Here is a 20,615-nt window from a genome sequence, read left to right on the forward strand (position 1 = left end):
AGTTTTTTTTTACCTGGAACAAGATTATAATTAAAACCCGGCCATTTAGAGCATTCGAGCAAACGAATTTCAGTTGAACTTAATCGAAACTTTATGACCCAAATGATCGTGGGAAAAAAAAATCACCTCAAGTCTATCCTGACAGTGGCAAAACCACGGTCGGAAATCGGAATGCCGATTTGGCCGAATGACCGTTCCAGTTACATTTTTTTTATTTATTTTTTTGAAACCAAGTTCCAGTTACATATTTTTTATTTATTTTTTTGAAACCAAGTTCCAGTTACATATTGCCGCCTTAACATTATCTTTGTTCCCAAATACATATTGCCGCCTTCACACTCCTCGTTGCGTACGTGGTCATCTTGTACTGTAAGTTGCAAACACAACCCCACACACACCAACATATTAACACCACAAAAATGTTCTCGGAACAAGGCTCGATCGATCGGTGGATCGTCGCCGGCCGTCGTGCACTCAGGGCGGCGGCCGCCGGCGCTGCACGGCGCTCATGGCCATGTATATCTGAATTTTGGATTAAAAATAACATATGGAAAAAAAGAGTTTATGAAAAATAAAATCTGAAACATTTTAAATATGAATTAAAAAGAAAAATATTAAGAGAAAGTGTTGAAGTAGATATACAATTTAGAAATATATTAAATCTATGTTTATATAAATAAATTTCTCACGTCACAAAAATAAATAATACTCTCTTCGTATTTTAATATATTATGGCATTAACTTTTGTTACATGTTTGACCATTCATCTTATTAAAAAAAACTCATACAATTATCAATTATTTTATTATTAATTGGATTTTTTCCTAAATATGGTGGAAGTATATGGTTGGATCATTTTGTTTCTACTTCTAATACAATAAAAAATTTCAATATATGGATATGAACGTGTGCCGAATAGAGCCTTCCTAATAATGCAAACTAAAGCATGGACAATGGAATTGAATAATTCAAATCTAATAATAAACTTCATGCATGTTGTACAATTTTTAAGCCAGTCCCATCGACTTCTTTTAAAAAAAAAATTAAACCAGACATGCATGCATGATATATAAACTAAGGTGCCCATGTGAGTTTACTTCGATCATTCATTACATCTCCAATTCAACCACTACATGTACTCTTAGCATTATCATATCCTCAAGCATTTCTTATAGTTTCAAATACATATTTGCCGCGCGCGCGCGTGTCATCGATCGCCCGCCTCGTCAAAATTTGTAAACACAACCACTCGATCGATCCACGAAAATGTTCTCGGACAAGGCGCGGTGGATAGTCGCCGTCGTGCTCAGGGTGGCGGCCGCCGGCGCCGCGGCCGTCGCGGCGGTGCTCATGGCGATGAGCCACGAAACGGTCACCATCTTCAACATGGAGGTGCAGGCCAAGTTCGGCTACACGCCGTCGCTCGTGTAAGCTAGCGCGGTGGCTGCGCCGGCGATGATCACCGGCCATACATTTCGTTTAATTTGCAGAATATATCGCAGCTGCTGTTGAGATCATGACGTACAGAATTTGATTAAGCACTGCGTGCGCGATCGATCGATGCCATGCAGGTTCTTCGTCGCCGCCAACGCCGCCGCGAGCGCCTGCAGCGTCGTCGTCCTCCTCGTGCCGACGGCGGCGAGCAAGCTCGCCGCCAGGCTGCTGCTCATGGCTGACGTGGTAGGTGAAGCTCGCTTCGATCATGGCATACGTAACTCCGATGAAAACTGATCGATCCACTGTATGTGAGAGCTGCATCTCATGCAGGTGCTGGGCATGGTGCTCACCGGCGCCGTGGCGGCGGCGGGCGCCATAGCGGAGCTGGGGAAGCACGGGAACAGCCACGCCGGCTGGATGGCGATCTGCGAGCAGGTGCCGGTCTTCTGCGACCGCGTCAGGTCGGCCCTCGTCGCTGGCTCCGTTGCCATCGTCCTCTACTACCTCTTGCTCATGTACTCCATCTACACGCTCCCTATGTTTCCATGAAGCATGCAGCAGCCACCGCTAGCTTTTTAGAGTAGAGCTCTCATCCCGGCCGGTTTGCAGTAAGATTAATTACTCTCTCCGGTTTCTAATCTCTGACGCCGCTAACTTTTTAGCATGTTCTGACAGTCCGTCTTAATTAAAAAATTGTGTAAAAGTACAAGAAAAAATATAAGTTATGCTTAAAGTACATATTGTAAAAAAAATCATAATAAAATAATTAGTAATTATATATTTTTTAATAAGTCGAATGTTCACACATGTGTTTAAATGTAATAGTGTTAAATATTTAAAACCAGAGAGAGTACTTGTAAGTGGGATTTGCAACTTTTTTAAAGAGGTTTTCTTCTATCATTGGAGAGGTAGGTATATAGCCGAAGGGTGAACATGCCATGACGGCGAATAAGATTATAAGAAGAAATTTGTTTCGGTCTAACAAAAAGTATCTCGAGGTACCAAATCATTTCTCTTCATTGGATCTAGCTAAATAGGATGTTCATTGTTAGATCTAACGATCAGAAACGATTTGGTATCACGATGCACCGGTACCTTAAGGTACTTTTTGTTGGACTGTAGAATTGCTCTTGTAAGAATCATAGGTAGAAAATATGTACATACCTCTTCGAGGACGGGAGGAAAAAAAATTCTCCTTTTCTGGTTTCTTTGCGTAAATCTTGTATAGGCTTTTTTTATAATAGTGATGATCAACTGTGTGAAAGCACATAGTTTGTGTATACAGCCAGCTAGCGACCTTGGTATGTATGATCGCAACAGTTGCTATTATGTAAAGTGAACAATTGCTGTAAGTTTGTGTCATAGCTTCTTAATTAATCTAGTATGTCATGCAAAGTATAAAATTCTATAGGACGTACGTTTGACACCACCAGTTGTTTATGTTATCGACAATTTTGATTAAGGTCCAAATTTCCTTCGACCAGTTATTAAGATGACATGGTCACACGTGACAATCTCAGTCGGTTAAGGATGGCGTATATTGTTAGTAAATAAATCTCTTGTCAACTCTGGGAGAGGGGATACAGACAAAACCCCTCTTGTCCTCTCTTGGTTTAATAAATGACAGCCATTTAGAAGCTCTGCTTCTCCCAGATGGCTGGTCATTTAACAATTTCTGTTCATCTTTTTTAAATTAAGGGTGAATTTGGTTGTAATCATGGTCATTCAGCATTGTTCTTCCTTTCACTTAAGGGTGCAATTGGTTGTCATATTCATTCTCAGGTCATGGGGTAAAATCCAGAAAATATGCACCTACGTAAAATGAAGATGTGATTAGGGATGAAAATGGCATGGGAACGGATGGAAAACACATGTCATTTCCGTATACATATCTTTTTTGGAATTGGAATCGAAATAAAAAAAAACCACAAATACAAAAATGAAATTGAATATATCGAATACGAAAACGGGTTGAATTCAAATCAGAGTGAATATGGTAATGAAAATTTATCGCATTATAAAAACCCTAAAACTGAGGTACATTTTTTTTTTCCTAAAACAATAGATCAAAAATTCCAAATTTTAGCAACAATACCACTTTATATCATAAATATTACAACTAAGTTCATTGATCGCTTTGTCAATGACTATCTCAATACCAAGTAAAGTTCACATTTCATATATTAATACAAATTAAAGTCCATGTGTCATAGATCATTACAAAGTTCACATATCATATTACAAAGTAAAGTGTACATCATATAAGTTCAAAGTAAAGTGTTTGTATATATATCTTGACTAGTTAAGGACTTAAGTTAACTTGCTGAAATGGGCTGGGCTATTTGGACTGCTATTGTTGATTTACAATATATGGCCTGCCAAAATTCTAAGAAAATTTTCAGAAAGTTACTAACTGATTCCGATTCCCGATGGATAATGTAATTACCGTATCCGTTTCCGAGAAAAATATCTAATCCGTTTCTGTTTTCAAAATTTCTGAGAAAAATCTGACCAACGATTTCCATTTCCAAAAACATGTATGGAATCTGGAAATGAGTCTCTTTTTATACTTGAGCAAGCATGTTATATGATAATCATAGCTTGCTTAGACTGGTTAAAAATTTTCTGTTTTCAGTGCATCACTTTGGTTAATCCTTAGAAAACTCAGTTTATACGCACATCCACATCTATATCTGAGAGGGTCATTTTGTGTAACCTATCCATGCTATTTCAAAAATGAAGTTTGTGTGCTAATATACAGTCTAGAAATGCAGACACACCCCCCAAAAGGAGAGAGAACTAAAATTGATAGGTATGGTCACTGTACATGTGTGCTGTCATGTTAAGGGCTTGAAGCATAGCCTCTCCTCGCTTGTTCACAGTGAAGACGCACATGCCACCGTTGTTTACATCAATAGAACGAAACCTGCATGGTTCGATTGCTATGTCAGCAAAAGAAAATGAAAATGAAATGTTTGCAATTTTGGAAGTTGGTAGTATTATGAAGCAAGTTGTTGTCATGCTTGAATGAATTTTGTTAAGTCCATGTGTGCATAAGACTGTCCATCTTGCCTTTCGGGAGGAAGACCTAGCGCGGTGCAGAGGAGTGCCCGCAGAATAGATTTGTGAGTAACAACCAGCATGTTTTCTCCCTGCCACAGAAAATGTGGAGAACAGAATGAATAAACATCCAAGATACCCAAAAGAAAGAATTTGAAAGATCAAAAGGCTCATACTGGAGTAAGCAAGATTTCCTTCCAAGCTTCTCTTGCTGTTCCCCATAGCTTCCGAACTGGGTATATGCCATTGACTTTGAAATTTGAAGGATCCTCCCTCCATCTGGTGTACAGCTCTGGATATTCCTTCTTAGCATCCGCTGCCTCCAGGTATTTACCAGGTCACTTTGCGTAAATGGACAGTGAGAGTGAAGAGACAAGAAAGGTTTGCACAAGCAACGACATACCATTGGTCATGCCCTCTAAAAAGAATAGGTGAGCCTCTTTTAAGGAATCAAGAAAAACAAGAGGCTCCTCCTTCCCTTTCCATATAATTTCTGCGGTTGACTGCATAGGATGAACATCGTAGTCAAGCATTTATGTCTTATATTTTAGGCACAGAACATCGATCCATATAAGAATTATTGAATTAGAACCTTTGCCCGTGAGATAGGACTAGAGAAACAAACGTCAAATTTCATATTCGCAAGGGCATCACGACATTTCTCCGCCTGCTTGGCGCCAGTTTCTGTTAACACAGACAGATTTGAGCTTCCCTGCACAAAAGAAACTGGTTCATTAACACATCAACAACTGCATCGTGATTATTGAGGAAATTTCATGAATTAAATATAAAAGTAGCAAATATTATTTCTCTTTGTTGCGGCAATTTTATGTTCTTTTTGAAACATTGTGCAGTCCCTCTATGCAGTTGCACAACTATGGGCCTGTTCGGCTGCCATTTTTATCGGCTGCTGAAGCTACTAGCCTCAGCAGCAGAGCCACCATAAAAATGGCAGCCAAGCAGGGCCAGGGCCTATAAACATCTCAATTTTTTTTCTTCAGTCACTAGATGTTAGCATATCCTATGTATTGTGAGTTGGGAAAAATAGCAGAATTAGGCAGATTAACAACATAAAGACCTGAAGTCCTTAACCCTCTTATTAGCACACCAACAGGTATCTAAAACAGATAGTTAAAACGATTAATCGTTCATGCAGTCTAACGAAGAACACCATGACTTTAAACAAAGGAATCACATATAAAAATAGTGTACTGTGTGCACTTCAGTACTTCACCAAAACATTAATCACCGGAAAGCAATGAGCAGAAGTTACAGTGAATCCTCTGATTGAAAGGTAAAATACCAACCTGAACACGGCTTTCTGCATTCCAAGTGCTCAAACCATGCCTCACAAGAGTAATCTTCTTCGATGAAGTTAAGATCTCATTCGTAAGTGATGTTGTTGCTCCTCTGAAGCCGTAAGCAGCACCGGTCACGGATGCTTCACTGTCAGGAAGGGTTTCTACGGATACATTGTTCACGCCACTTTGGGCTGCTTTGATGGTAACCCTGAGTTTTCCTACAGCAGTATAAACATTCAGAGCAACACCTATCAGCACAAAACAGACGGTTCAAATTCAGAATGTTATCAAGTATATGTACAGTGGCTTCATCCTACTGTTTAAACAAAAATAAAAATGACTACAATCCATGAAAAAACTACTCCTGTTTTATTGAAACCTGAGAAAAAACCCTACTCAAAATGTCTAGGAATGCTCGGTTTCCGTTGAGACACTTCAGGGAAATGTTCATGACACAGAATGCTGGTCCATTTCAGAGGCTTCAGCCTACCACACAAAATGACTAAAAGCCATGGAAAAACTACTCCTTTTGACAAGAAATTCCTAGAGCTATCTGCTGCTATTCAGAGGCTTCAGGGAAATGCTCATGATACAGAATGTTGGACCATGTAAATTCAGAGGCTTCAGATCCCTTGCTAACCATGATTTTAATTCCAAGGTTTCTACTTTATCAAAGGAAAACGAGTCAATTTTCACTGCAACGAATTATCCCACACATACGTGAATTGGAAACGATAAATTATAAAAAATAACGAACACACAAGAACAAGGCAAACGGAAGGACCAATGGGATACCGGTGCGGTTGCGAGAGTCGCGTGGAGCCGAGCAGAGGCGGAGACGGCGGCGGCCGCGGGCGGGCAGGGACGAGAGGAGCGCCGCCGGCGAAGGCTGCGTCGCCAGTGAAGCGGAGCCCATTTCTTGGCTTCCTCGTGTGTGAGCTCGTCTGCTCTAGACACGGCTAAGTTGGTTCCTCGGGGCAGCACACAAATATCCAGCGATTTCTTTTTTGGATAAGTTTGAATTTACCTTTTTAACAAAATGATCAGGAGAATAATGCAAAAATCTGCAGATTTCCTCCTAAACTCGTTTCGAAATCTTAGCTCAAAATGGACACCCCGGTCCTTCTTGATCTAGGGCTATCCTTTGGTTTAAAACCCATACGTCGATGCTAAAATTTAATTTTAAGAACATTTCTCTCATTCTTAGACGCAGCACTACTATTTTCTATATAAGTCAATACTATTAAATACTAGAATGTATTAAATTTTACCTATAAAATAGTAATACCTCATGTCACCTGCTCAAAGATGAGAAAAATGCTCTAATTTTAAAGGTATTTTTATCATTTTTAAGCAATTAAAAAGTAAATATAAGAATTTGATCATAAATCAATTTTTCCGCTAATACGTTATTTGGTATATTTTTCATATTTGATCAACCGATGAGTCCCTGATGAAAATACTATATTTTTGCGTACAAAACTTGTTTGAAACTTCAGCGTAAATCTGAAATCGCTTGACATAAATGTGAATCCTTCATTTTATCTGACATTTTTGTGAAGGATGTGAGGCCGAACTTGGTCCCTCGAGGACTTCACAATTACGTGGGAGCGCGTGATTTGTGAACATGTTGCACTTCTTCCATTGCAGCCACAAACTAAACGAAGATATTTCTGCTGCCTAGGAATTTCGCAGTAGCATATACTATCAGAACAGAAAAACCAAAAAATGTCTTCACGGAATTTGAGCACAAGCCACAGGTGTATGATATCCAAGAAGAGAGCAGGTATAATAGCAGGCTATAAGCCAACTATAAACATATTTTAAATAGATAAGAGGAGAGAGAATGGAGGTGACCAGCTGCATACGGACTACAAGACAAAATGTGTGTATGACATATGAGACCATGCATTAATGTTTTATAGATAACTATTGTATGTATGAGTTGACTATTAGATTGACTATAGATAAATTAGAGCCAGTAGTTGACTATACTATTGAACTTGCTCTAAAGAATTTGCCTTTGTTTTCTACTATTTTTTTTTCTCCCTATGCAGTTCCCCATGAATTACAGGAGCTTTATGTTCTGACAACAACGCCAGAAAAGTTCGAGCTTTATTAACTGAACTCTACAGAATGTCCCACAAATAAATTCGATGACGGAGAGAAAAAAGAAAGGGCAATGAGAGGAAAAAATCATTATTATGCATGACAATGGATTAGAATCGATTTATAGTATTTATTAAAAAATCTTGTTGCATAAGGATGGACACAAAGAAAATAGTGTAATAAAAATATTTTATTTATTAATGAAGAAATCATACTTGTCTATACTTTTACACATATCGTTATAAAACAAAGTTTTTGTTACTGACGTAAATTAGATAAGATCGTTATAAAACAAAGTTTTTGTTACTGACGTAAATTAGATAAAAGTTCATAGCTCTATTTTTAAACATGCCATAATAAGTTAATGACTGGGCTAGCAGGGCCCACGTGCTGATGTAATGGCCGAGGAGGCTACGGGGTTTGCCGTGTTGCCACAGACCGAATGTAGCATGTGGGCTAGCGAAGCCCATTAGCACGTTTTGTTCATAAAATTTAAAAAATGAAGGTAGAAAAAGCATTAAAATTACAATAATGTGTGAAACAATATAAAACAATAAGAAATATAGAAGAAACATATAAGAAAATGAGAAAAATATATTGTAATACGGTAACACAATAAATTCACAGTGTCGTATTATAATAGGATAAATTAGAAAACCAGTTGATTATAATAACCAACACCAGTTTACTAAAAACCGTCGTGTTAAGCGTTTTTTTTACCGGTTTGATTGCAGATATGGTCTTTTAAGCACAACCAAGCCATTAAGGTCTCTGGCAACCGTTGGTCCGCTTTTTTTTCCTAACGCAAATGCCACGCACAACACAAACATGCTACTTCCCCAACTGAACAAAAATCCTTGTGATTGCCCATATATGCACATTTCCGCTGATTTGCTCAGATAATAGTAACAGAAGGGGAGAATAGATGGGGAACGAGGAGTGGACCAACTAGCCATAGATAGGGACGAGAATGAACGAAAGGCCTATGGGTTATTTCATAGCCATATTTAATTCTTAAAGATTTTGGCTCAAAACTCTATACAATTCGAGATTGAAAGAGATTGGTAGATGGACAGGGTTCGGTGCTTCACCACGTCGGGGAAGGAAGGAAGGAGACCATGACGCCGGAGATGGGCTGGAGGCTCGAAGTGGGCCGTTCGAGTCACATGGGCTGCGTCCGAGATAAGAGGCGGCTTGGGCTGGCCATCCGAAAGGAGAAGGCTCTCATGGGCCTCCATTAGTACTGGCCGTTTATCCCTCCCCATCTCCACTATTCGAACCACACAGCGACAAAATGGACGTCAGGTTCAGCCGTCAATGCGATTCGTTGCTTGCACCGTCAAATGCCGCACAAACGGAATAAAAGAGACCCGATTAGTCAGAGCACAAAGCAACGCATCTGCCCTCGCTAATCTGCACGACGATCATCATCAACCCCCCCCCCCTTAATAAACGGCGGTCGGTTAGGCCACACATAATTTAGGATTGACTCTAGCTTAAAAAAATATATACTCCCTTCATCCTTAAATGTTTAACACCGTTAACTTTTTTATACGCGTTTGATCATTTGTCTTATTTATTTTTTTAAAAATATATAAAGTTATATATATGCGTAAAAGTATACTTAATAATAAATAAAATAATAAAAATAATTAGTAATTATGTAAATTTTTTGAATAAGACGAATGATCAAACATGTATTAAAAAAATCAACGGCGTCAAATATTTAGAAGACGGATGTAGTAGTTATGTGTAGGCCGATCTATGTCTATCCCTGCTCTTCTCAAACCATATCTCCTCTAACTTTTTCTAACATTTAAATAACTTTATTAAAGGTGTAGAAAATAAGAAATCATTGGTACAAGTTACCTCAAGCTGCATGATACGTATACCTTATAATATAAGTACTAATAGGTATATACACACACTTCTTTTTCATTGAAGTCATTGCCTGTATGTATGATTTTGTCTGATAATTTCTATTACTAGGTGAGTACCTGTCCCTGTCTTCTCGACGTGTACAAAGTTGGTTTGGCTACACTAAAACAGATATAGACTAAATACTTTATTATAGTACAAAGTTTTTGAAGAATTATTATTCTTAATAAGATGTCTTTCCAAAATAAATTTCTCTAGCCATGAAAACAAGCATTGCCACCGAGAGAAATGTCCAAAATAAAAACTAATTATGCAGTCAGAGGGAAAATCGTGAAACGAATCTTTTGAGCATAATTAGTACATGCTTAACCATTAGTACTATAGTAACCCACATGTGCTAATGATAGATTAATTAGGCTCAAAAAATTCGTCTCATGGTTTCCAGGCGAGCTATAAAATTCATTTTTTCATTCGTGTCCAAAACCTCTTTTCGACATCCAATCAAATGTCCGACGTGACATCTAAAAATTTTCTTTTCCTCAACTAAACGGGGCCTACACGTTCCTGTCTGTTCGATATGTACTGATGTACAAAGTTGGTATTGCAACACTAGTTAAAACAGATATAGACTAAATACTTTGTTATAGTACAAAGTTTTTGAAGAATTATTCTTAGTAAAATATCTTTCCAAAATAAATTTATCTAGCCATGACAACAAGCATTGCCACATGAGAGAAACATCTTGTTGCAGCCAGTACTGTACTACCGGCCGTGACATTGATCAGTCGTTGTCCTAATGTATGTGTGGGACCGATCGACGTGATGTCACCCGGATCGACCTCAGTTTGTATGGGCAATGACCAACCACACGGGACACAATCCACGACACCACAGGAGATTCGGCTGTATCAATCCTCAATCATCCAAGCAAAAAGAGCATAAGCGAAAAATACTACTTCTGCCCTACAAACAGTCCCTTCGTTCCTCTCTCTCTCTTTTTTATTTCGCATATGTTGTGCGTATTGGTGTCCTCGGATTCATACGAAAAAATATAATAAAGATAACAGTATCACATAAAAAAATTAAAGATAGTAAAATATGAAAAAATATAATAAAGATAACAGTATCACATAAAAAAATTAAAGGTAGTAAAATATGGTAGGTATATATAAAGTTATTTATTAGCTAACTCTCCCTATCTTATGGGTCTGAAATGATAATGATGGATTAATAGGACCCATATAGAAAACATTTTTATTTTCCACGCCTACTTAAAGGATGACGAACATAAAAGCAAATATGGGAGCAAATATTTTGTCTCTTTGGGGACAAACCTCTGTATATCATCATCCAAATATGAAAGTGATGATTGAAACTGTAGACACATTCCGATAATAAAACAGTAACGGATTACATTACACTGATCGAAGTCGATCGTGTGCTATAAATTGTTTCCCGTGTGCTAGCTCATGTTTGGTCCATGCATGGCAAATTAACAGCAGTCCGTGAGGCTTACTGGCTTAATTAATTAAATGACGTGGACGCACGAAAGAAATTAAGTACATATATATGTACTACGACACGCGTGTATATAGAAGTGGGCCTGCATGAACGAAGGATGGATCATGGATGGATGGATGGATCGATCTAGATTGAGAGGAGGCCGTCGAGGTAGTCGTCGACGGTGAGGAAGTCCATGTCCGGGTAGAGCTCCGTCGCCTCCGCCCCGACGGCCGGGTTGATGGCCTGCTCGCACACGCCGGCCACCAGCGTCGAGTGCACCATCGCCAGCTGGAAGTTCACCGGGAACGGAGACTCTGCGATCGACGACGACACAAACGCCACACGATCGATCGATGCACGCAATATATATCAGCAGCTTGGCCATGGCCGGCCGGCTGGCTAGATGATGATGATGATGAAAAGCTAGCTAGCATATTAATTAGGTTAGTTATACAGTTTAATCACCTTGCACTTTCTTGGCCAGCTGCTGGTCGGAGACGTAGAGTTTCTCGAGGGTGCTGCCGGACTTCTTCTCCCAGAGGCGGACGAGCTGGCCCAGCGACAGCTTGTTCGCCGCCGGCCGCACGTACAGGATCTTGTTCAGCGCCCGCTCGTCGTCCACGGCCCTTATCGCCACCGCGCTCATGTCCTTCTCGTCCACGAAAATGGCTGCAAAATCGAAAACTGGTTTGTTAATTAATTAAATTTGAGATCGAGGATTACGAAAATGGCACGTAATGGGTTAGTTGCCTCGCTGGGTGTCGTCGCCGTAGACGACGGCGGCGGTGGCCGGAGGGCGGTCGACGAGGGGGTCGCCGAGGCGGGGGAGCATGAAGCCGTGGGCCCAGTAGCTGCAGATGAAGGTGTGGGGGATGGCGGCGGCCCTGACGGCCTCGCGGACGCGGACCTTGGCGGCGATGATGCTCCTCGCCGGCTCCAGGGTCGCCGCCTCCGCCTGCTCCACGTCGCACCCGTACTCCGACGGCACGAATCTCTGCATGCATGTGTTTGTATGCGTACTCTCCATTAAATTTTTTGTTCCTTCTATTTTTTTGTAATTACTATTTAATACGGTGATCTTAGATTAATTAATTGGTACCTACCTCATGCTACGTGTTGATGGTATCTACTCCATCTTGAAATATACTCTACCTCTGGGTTTTTTATTGTCGTCGTTAACTTTTTTACGTATGTTTAACTATTTTTCTTGTTTAAAAATTTATATGATTATCATTTCTATTGTTGCGGTTAGATTTACCGTCAAATTTATTATTTTTATAATATTTTTTTACATATTTGCATATGTTTTTAATAAGACGAATGGTCAAACATATTAAAAAAAGTTAATGGTGTTGTCTGTTAAAATACATATGCATGCAGTAGTTTTTATAATATGAATATGAAAGAACCATATTCATAGAGCATTTTGGGATAGAGGCGTAAAGGTTTATATGTTCTATTTATCGTGTGTTCTAATATAGTCCCTCATTCTTTAAATAAATAAACTAACCAACATTATTTTTTTAAAAAAAAGCAAATTTACAAAACTACTGTTTTAAAGATATGTATTATAAAACGATATAATTAGCATAAAATTTATCATAAAATTATAAATTTAAGATTTTACATAAAAACTATATATAGATATACCGTTGAACTTATTAGAAGAGTTTACATACATAGCATTATTGTTTCTTAAGATAACGAAGTTTTAATTAGTCATGTGATCAACTTGATGTTGAATATATATGATGTCTTTAAGTATATAGTTTTGTAAAAAAAGTTGGTGTTAAATCTGTAATTTTCTGATACACATGCATTTTTAAATTTGTGTTTTACAATAGTTTGATTAAAGAATATATAGTTATGTGGAATCTACTCTGAAAGAAAACAAGGTTTGGGTAGTAATTAACCGTCAAACACGCTTTTCGACGACGGGGAGAGAGAAGTAATTCAGCCATGTGACAGATTAAAATTCAAGCGGACCGCAATATATGTTGCGGTAATTCAAGGCGGTGAATTGAAAGGGTCAAATTCTTGAAAAACCCATTCTATCTGGAGTTATTAAATTAGTAGCAAGCAACCCATTAATTGGGGATGCTAAGATGGCGTATATATTCAAACCGTTCACATCAAAATACAGTACAATTCGATCTCAACAACGACGTCGACTCTGGTTAATTAATTTGTCGTATGACCTGGCCGATCTATTCCCATTAATTAATTGATGGATATCCTCGTACGTACTTTTCGTGTAATCGGCTAATCGCGATATATTGCTTATATAATATTGTTTCCGTTTCATATTATAAGACTTTTCAGTCTTGTCTAAATTCATCAATTAATAAATGTATATAATTTATATATATATATATATATGTCTAGATTTATTAGCATTCATATGAATCTAGACAAAAAGAGCTAGCTAGAAAGTATTACTCGCTACCTTAGTCTCAAAATAAATGATTATTTTGGTCAAAAATATCGACCCAAATAACTGACTATTGATGCCTAGAAGAATAGAAAGCCGGTTATATATATATATATATATATATATATATATATATATATATATATATATATATATATATATATATATATATATATATATATTGGTATGCACAAATATATTGCATATATCTTTATAGCCGATTATATAGTGGTATGCACAAATTATTGCATGTAACACACCGCCACACTTAAATATACATGAATATGTTCACTAACGCATTTTAGAAAAACTGATACCGTACCTCTTTTCGATTATATCACATACTAAATCTCTCCCTTCTTACTGAAATGAAGTACCCATATGCTTGTGCATAATATTTGTAGGCACGGTACTTCTCCGATTTCCTTAAGAAAATACTTCATCCATCATATACAATTAAATGTTTTGATCATATTTATATTTATTAGTGAATCTATATGTACTCTTATAATAAAAAAACAGAGGCAGTAGTTCTCTAGTTCGTGTAAAGAACAAGTAATTATCCAGATTTGTAGCTCCACTTTTCGGTTTATCTTATACTAATAAGTCAAAATTTTAAAATTTTTAATATTAAATTTAGAGCAGATTCTTGGATATTTTTATCGCAGTTTATTTTTTAGTCTTGGTTTTCTATCGCTAAGAGCATAAATATAAAAGTTCTATTCGAAATTTTTTTATTTATAAATATATTATTTGGTTTTTTCGCTCGATGTGCCAAACGATCACGGATATGCCTACTTAAGACGCCAAGCACCCAAGTGGGAATGGTGTTTTGAACTTTTGATATTCCGCACGAGTCCAAAGCACTGAGATCGATAATATGTCGATCATATTGTCATCGTTAGAATTTATTAATTTATATACGTATATATACCTTAATATTTCCGGCTTCCTTTATGGCGTCGACGACCTTAAGCTGGCCGTCGAGCTCCACCGTCCCACGGTGGCCGACGGCGGAGATCACGACGTCCGCCCGCTTGATCGCCGCCACCAAGCTCTCGTGGTCGTTCATGTCGCCCTGCTCGCAGGCACGCACGCATGCATATATACAAATTAATCAAATGATGCCTCCATCATTAACATCTACGAAATTATATATGCATCGTTCGTATTACGTAGACAAGGGTGGCTCCGCTGGCCTCGAGAGACGCCAGGAGCTTGGCCTTGTCGGGGTCGACGCCGGCGGCGGCGGCGGCGGGCGCCGGCGAGCGGCGCACGAGCACGAGCGTCGGGTGGCCGGCCTCGAGGCTCGCCGCGACGATGTGCCGCCCGATGGTCCCCGTGCCGCCGATCACCAGGATTTTACTGCCGCCGCTCGTCGTCTTCGTCATCGTCATCGTCGTAGACGTCGTCGACGTCGGATAGGCAGTGTGTCGAGGTGGTCTTAGTTCGCTAGAACACAGCGTGCGCATGGTGTGAGTGGATGCGCCTCCTTTGTGGCCTATATATAGCTGAGCTAGTAGCAGCTAGGTGATGCCACTGCGATGAAAGGGTTTATATCTTTTTTTTCTCTCCAGTCTGCCTTCGTGGGGTCTCCATAAAATTATCGCGGTGTTTCGTAGATTTGTCATTAGGACCACATTTTATTTTCATAGACACAGATGGACTGACATGTCATACACTCCGAGTGTCAAATTTAAAAACACCACATGTTTGGAGGCCCATTTTTGCAAATCTCTAGCGTTTGGTTCGTGGATGAGGTGGGTTGGGTTGGCTTCATCCCTGGATTGTAGGATGGGTTGGTTTTATTTTTCTATTTGGTTGGATGAATAGGTTAGACTCTGTTTTCTGTTTGGCGGAAGGGATGAGATGGGATGGGTTGAAACTATTTTTTGTTTGGTTGAAGGGATGAGATGGGATAAAGGTTACCTCTCATATCCAAAATAAAATATTAAATATTATGATTAATATATAAATAACCTAAAGCAATTGAATGTATATTTATACCAGTAATATATTTTAAATAAATTTAATAAATAAAATGAACACCCCTCTGTGTGTCGTGGTCGTCCTGGGACGGATCCGTATCACCGTTTTGATGGGATGGGTTGGACCTGGATCTGGGAGAAATATTTCTCTCCTGGGTCCAACCCATCCCACCCATCCCATCCCTAGAACCAAACACATCCTTAAGGGTTTATATCTTTTTCTAAAAGAATTAAGCTAGTAGCAAAAATACAGGTTATGTTATAAAATGTAATAGTTAGTAGTACAAAGGTTGGTAAAGTAGGGGATAAACTAAGTATTACATAAGGCAGTAAGTAGAGAATAAAATAGTATAAAAGTTGATGGATAGGGAATAAAATGTTTGTCTTGTATTATGGGATGAAGAGAGGAGAGCTCTTATTATTTTGCATTTGCAACTACTTTTAAGCCAAAATTTAAATTTTTGGAGCTTAATTTTAGAGTTTATTTTCATGCTTGTCAAACACTATAGTCCTGTATACAAAAGTTTTACCGATAAATTATCGTTTATTCGCAAATAAGTCCTATTCATTTTTTTCTTCCAAAAAACAAAACTATGGGAGCCTAGTTAATTTGTGTATGTGAAATGAGAATTAATGTGAGATAAGACCTTATTACGTTTCATTTATACTCAGCTGAAAATTTAGATGAGTGCATTTATTTTATAATAGTGATAATGTTTATTTACCAATAGAAAAAACTAACGTTTTTACAATTAATATTCTATATGTATAAGCAATTTGTTACTGTCTTTTTTTTCTAATTTAATGGATCATATACTACCGTACATATTGGTAGTAGCATAATTTTCTCTACAAAATAGAATCCTTAAATCAGCAGTTAACATTATTTTTCAATTAATAGTTAAGACACTTTTACCGATGAAAAAATTGTAATTAGTAGAATACTTTCGACATTTCGGTAGAGAGCGGTACTCAAAATTAGTTGTAAGTAGTGAAGCTGTACTGGATGTGATTTTTTTTTTCTGTGCGTTGTCGTAGAATAGCTCGAAGCTGGCACATCCAAACATGAAAAACGCGAACATAGTACTATATTAACATTTACTGGGTCACTGGATTCCGGTCTTATATATACACACACCAACTAATAACTCATCAACTGATAATAATGTTATATAGTTTAATATAAAGACATATATTATATGATGCTCTTGTTGTTAGGTTCTGCGAGATGAACCAAATAAAACATGCATTCTAGAACACCATATAGGATGTTACTGGAAGTCCACAAGACCATGCCATTGGGTCCACACAGTTAATTAGATTCCGTACGTCTTATACAAGAATATATGCATATATATCACATCGAAATATCCGTACATATAGTACATTCACCGTGTAATTAATTAATATGGTCGTCGACAAATTAACACATCTGTAGTTCTGTACAGTACGTAGCTGGGCAAATTAAGCGTCCTGCACGCATGCGTTAGATAGCTAGCTAGATCGAGCTATATATATGTAACAGCAACCCCTACACATGCAAGACCAAATAAGATGTACACTCTTATCTTTATAAAAGACGACTCGCACATAATAACAAATGACATAAAAATCCAATATATTGTGGATGTCAATTACTAAACGTTTTGCGGTCTGAATTTCTTTAATTTCACACGTAGATAGTTGATTTAAATGTGCGTGTGGAGATATATGACTATTGTCGTATAAAGATCCGGTTACAATATTTGAGGGCGTAGAGATTTCAATTGATGGTAGGTATATATGAGACGTTAGCAATGAGAAGATCGATCTTATAATGACCTTTAGACTGGTTTGAATCCTTTAACGATGGGTAATAATCGTACTCCTATAGGTAGAAACCCAATATTGTATTTATATCTATCTTACATCAGTAAGGAAGAAATCTAGCCTAGTCTATAACTATATTGTCATAGTTGTCACTAGTCAGTGGCTAGCTAGCATTGACATGCCTCTCTAATATCAACTCGATCGGATTATCTTGTTTGACTTCTAACTACCCCTCTGGCTCTATTGGCCTCTTAAGGCTGGTTGGTTTTTCATGTCCTCCCATGTCTTGTATTTACATGTATAGATTTTCTATTGTTCAAGTAAAACTAGAGAATTTGCACATGCGAAATGAGAACTAATGTTAGATGGAACCTTATTACGTTTCATTTATCCTTAGCTGGAAAAGTAGATGAGCGCATTTATTTTATTATATTGATATCATTACTTTTTAATTAATAGTTAAGATCACTTTTACATATGAAAATGTTGTAAGTAATAGAATACTTAGAATCCTTCCTATATTTCGGTGCGTAGAGAGTGGTACTCAGAATTATTTGCAACTTGCAAGTAGCTAGTGAAGCTGTACTAAATGTGATTTTTTTTCTGTACGGTCGTAGAATAGCTCGAAGCTGGCAGATCCAAAAACATGGAAAATGCGAACACAGTATACTGTATTAGCATGTACTGGATTCCGGTCTTACATATACACACCCAATTAATAACACATCAACTGACGACGTTATATAATTTAATATATATAGAGACATATATATAAAGCTCTTGATGGTTTCTGCGAGATGAAAGAAACAAAACATGCATGCATTCTAGAACACCATAGGATTTTAACTGAAAGACCACAGGATCGACCATGCATGCCAGCCATTGGGTCAACACGGTTAATTAGATTCCGTCTTATGCAAGAATATATGTATAATCCGTACGTACATATAGTCCATTTATATTCACCATGTAATTAAATTAAGACGCATGGCCGTCTGCAAACGCAGCTAGCTGGGCAACGTACATGTGCCAGGAAATTACTACTCCAACGACGTTTCGACGAACGAGCTAATTGCTGCCGATCGAGTTCCAAATTAATCGCTCCTTGCTGCCTCTAGCACATGCACGCAAAGTCTTGGGAGAAAAATCCACAGCTAATATGATATACTACCTCTATCACTAAATGTTCGACGCCGTTAACTTTTTTATACACGTTTGATTATTCGTCTTATTTAAAAAAATTTAAAATTACTAATTTCTTTTATCATTTTATTTATTGTTAAGTATACTTTTATTATATATATAGCTTTACATATTTAAAAAAATTAAATAAGACGAATGGTCAAACATGTATAAAAAAATCAACGGCGTCAAACGTTTAGGAACGGAGGGATTAGTATTTAGCCATCTCTCGTACCTAGCAGCTTATGACTTATATTATATTCCATATTACTTATTAGTAATTAGCTAGGTAGTACGTGTGCATGATTTCAAAGAAAAAAGGGGGAGGGGGGTACGTGTGCATGCATTCGTCCGGTCCGGTCTCTATATATCTCGATCTAGAGAGCACATGCCACCGCCTCCGTCATAAAATAAATCAGTTTTTTTAATAGAATGTTTAACTATCCGTCTTGTTTAAAAATATATATATATATAATTAATATTTCTATTGCTATTGCATGATAAAACATAAATACTATTTTACGTTTGACTAATTTAAAAAAAATTATAATAAATTTTTAAATAGAACGGACGTTCAAATGCTCAAACTCAGAAATTAAATTTTTGTTGGGAAAGGAGTAGCATGCAATAATGCGGCAGATGAAAACAAGGGATGCGTACGTCAAATTGCATAAGCATGCATGGTCGATGGTCATAGAGATCAGCGGCCTGCCCGTCCGTCGTGTCTACAAAACGGTCTACGCCCGGAAACGACCGGAGGCGCCTGCTGCTGCTGCTGCTGCCGTTTCGTCGCGCATGCATGTCACCCAACTTGACCGGACGGCCGGTAGTTTAATTAATTATTAGTCGCCTTTCATATTAGAATAATTAACTTTTTTTTTCAACTCTTATATTTGGTCATAATAAATTTTTCATTAGACATATATGTGAGATCCCACGTGTCATACACAGATGGTGGTAAATCTGTTATCGTCTATTTTTTAAGAGTGGCAAAGTTAAATGCCCCTGTGTGTCGCTATCCTCATCGTTTTTGTTCATGCTTATAAGCCAAAATTTAAATTTTTAACCTTAAACTTAGAGTTGATTTTTGGGTTTTACATGCATCGAGGTTTATTTTCTAGACCTGTCTTTCAGATCCCAAGAATATGTATACAGAAGGTTTATCCTAAATTATTTTTCTGTTTATAATTATGCCGTTCGGCTCAATCACCCGAAGTGCCTAGTTTATATCATTCTAGTGGTTTTTTATTGTAATTTTCTTGTAAAATCATACGAATGTGAATGCAGTATGTATAAACTATAGTGATTAAAGTTTAACTAGCACGTAAGTTACAAATGCAACTTATATATGATTAGTTAATGTTATATACTTATATAATTATATAAAAAACATCATAAGATAGATTTCTGGCAAAACTGTTTATTTAGTTTCTTCCATTTCTAGATAGTTGTACGGTGAAAATAACACTGTATCCAGCTTCAAGTCTCTCTGAGTTCTGACCCATGATACTACATCTATCCTAAAATAAAATTATTTTAGTCATTCTATTTTATACCAAAATAAGTTCAATTTTAGAGTAATCATTGTATTTAACTTTGTAAAAGAAATAAATAAATACATTAGAAATAGATAAAATAAGGGATAATTATATTGGAATTTTATAAAGTGGATGATAATTTAGTTTTTTAACTTTGTATTATTAGGTGTGATGAGTGAAAAATAAAGTTATTTTTAAATGAAGGGAGTACGTGTGTGTATTTATTTATAGTTGCATTGGGGCATATAGTCAATCTATATGGTATATTTTTTTAGATAATGGATAAAAGAATCCAGCCTTGACTTCAAAGAAGCTACAGCCACCTATTACAAAGTTTATGGATTCCTAACACGCATAATTTTGGTCCATACATAAAGCT

At 37.4% G+C, this 20,615-nt stretch overlaps 3 protein-coding genes across 3 annotated transcripts; 1 reads left to right on the forward strand and 2 right to left on the reverse strand.

Annotated features, from left to right (window-relative positions):
- The first annotated feature begins 1,266 nt into the window (after positions 1-1,266).
- On the forward strand, positions 1,267-2,154 carry LOC102709406 (CASP-like protein 1C1-1). Its single transcript, XM_040520082.1, has 3 exons — positions 1,267-1,427; positions 1,572-1,680; positions 1,768-2,154. The coding sequence occupies exons 1-3, from the start codon at positions 1,267-1,269 to the stop codon at positions 1,984-1,986; spliced, it is 489 nt and encodes a 162-aa protein (XP_040376016.1). The 3' UTR covers positions 1,987-2,154.
- Positions 2,155-3,730: 1,576 nt separating this feature from the next.
- Positions 3,731-6,821, reverse strand: LOC102709685 (probable 2-carboxy-D-arabinitol-1-phosphatase). Its single transcript, XM_006643908.3, has 7 exons — positions 6,594-6,821; positions 5,805-6,016; positions 5,090-5,209; positions 4,901-5,000; positions 4,674-4,813; positions 4,510-4,589; positions 3,731-4,363 (listed from the first exon to the last, which is right to left on the reverse strand). The coding sequence occupies exons 1-7, from the start codon at positions 6,712-6,714 to the stop codon at positions 4,237-4,239; spliced, it is 900 nt and encodes a 299-aa protein (XP_006643971.1). The 5' UTR covers positions 6,715-6,821; the 3' UTR covers positions 3,731-4,236.
- A 4,270-nt stretch (positions 6,822-11,091) lies between these two features.
- Positions 11,092-15,116, reverse strand: LOC102705773 (isoflavone reductase homolog IRL-like). Its single transcript, XM_040519877.1, has 5 exons — positions 14,895-15,116; positions 14,654-14,797; positions 12,039-12,282; positions 11,754-11,957; positions 11,092-11,602 (listed from the first exon to the last, which is right to left on the reverse strand). Exons 1-5 carry the CDS (start codon positions 15,114-15,116, stop codon positions 11,433-11,435), a joined length of 984 nt encoding a protein of 327 aa, XP_040375811.1. The 3' UTR covers positions 11,092-11,432.
- Between the last annotated feature and the right edge of the window lie 5,499 nt (positions 15,117-20,615).

The sequence above is a fragment of the Oryza brachyantha genome, chromosome 1 (assembly GCF_000231095.2).
Source record: "Oryza brachyantha chromosome 1, ObraRS2, whole genome shotgun sequence".
In the NCBI taxonomy this organism is placed as follows: domain Eukaryota; kingdom Viridiplantae; phylum Streptophyta; class Magnoliopsida; order Poales; family Poaceae; genus Oryza; species Oryza brachyantha.

What these genes read in the sequence shown, in the direction of transcription:
- LOC102709406 (XM_040520082.1), top strand. Translation starts at nt 1,267, where the DNA reads ATGTTCTCGGACAAGGCGCGGTGGATAGTCGCCGTCGTGCTCAGGGTG. An exon ending in GGCTACACGCCGTCGCTCGT is followed by an intron (nt 1,428 to 1,571) that starts GTAAGCTAGCGC and finishes GATGCCATGCAG; the next exon opens with GTTCTTCGTCGCCGCCAACG. An exon ending in TGCTGCTCATGGCTGACGTG is followed by an intron (nt 1,681 to 1,767) that starts GTAGGTGAAGCT and finishes CATCTCATGCAG; the next exon opens with GTGCTGGGCATGGTGCTCAC.
- LOC102709685 (XM_006643908.3), bottom strand. Translation starts at nt 6,714, where the DNA reads ATGGGCTCCGCTTCACTGGCGACGCAGCCTTCGCCGGCGGCGCTCCTC. An exon ending in TTTAGAGGGCATGACCAATG is followed by an intron (nt 4,814 to 4,900) that starts GTATGTCGTTGC and finishes ACCTGGAGGCAG; the next exon opens with CGGATGCTAAGAAGGAATAT. An exon ending in CTAGGTCTTCCTCCCGAAAG is followed by an intron (nt 4,364 to 4,509) that starts GCAAGATGGACA and finishes CGAACCATGCAG; the next exon opens with GTTTCGTTCTATTGATGTAA.
- LOC102705773 (XM_040519877.1), bottom strand. Translation starts at nt 15,116, where the DNA reads ATGACGATGACGAAGACGACGAGCGGCGGCAGTAAAATCCTGGTGATC. An exon ending in GCGGAGCCACCCTTGTCTAC is followed by an intron (nt 14,798 to 14,894) that starts GTAATACGAACG and finishes GCCTGCGAGCAG; the next exon opens with GGCGACATGAACGACCACGA. An exon ending in GCTGGCCAAGAAAGTGCAAG is followed by an intron (nt 11,603 to 11,753) that starts GTGATTAAACTG and finishes CGTCGATCGCAG; the next exon opens with AGTCTCCGTTCCCGGTGAAC.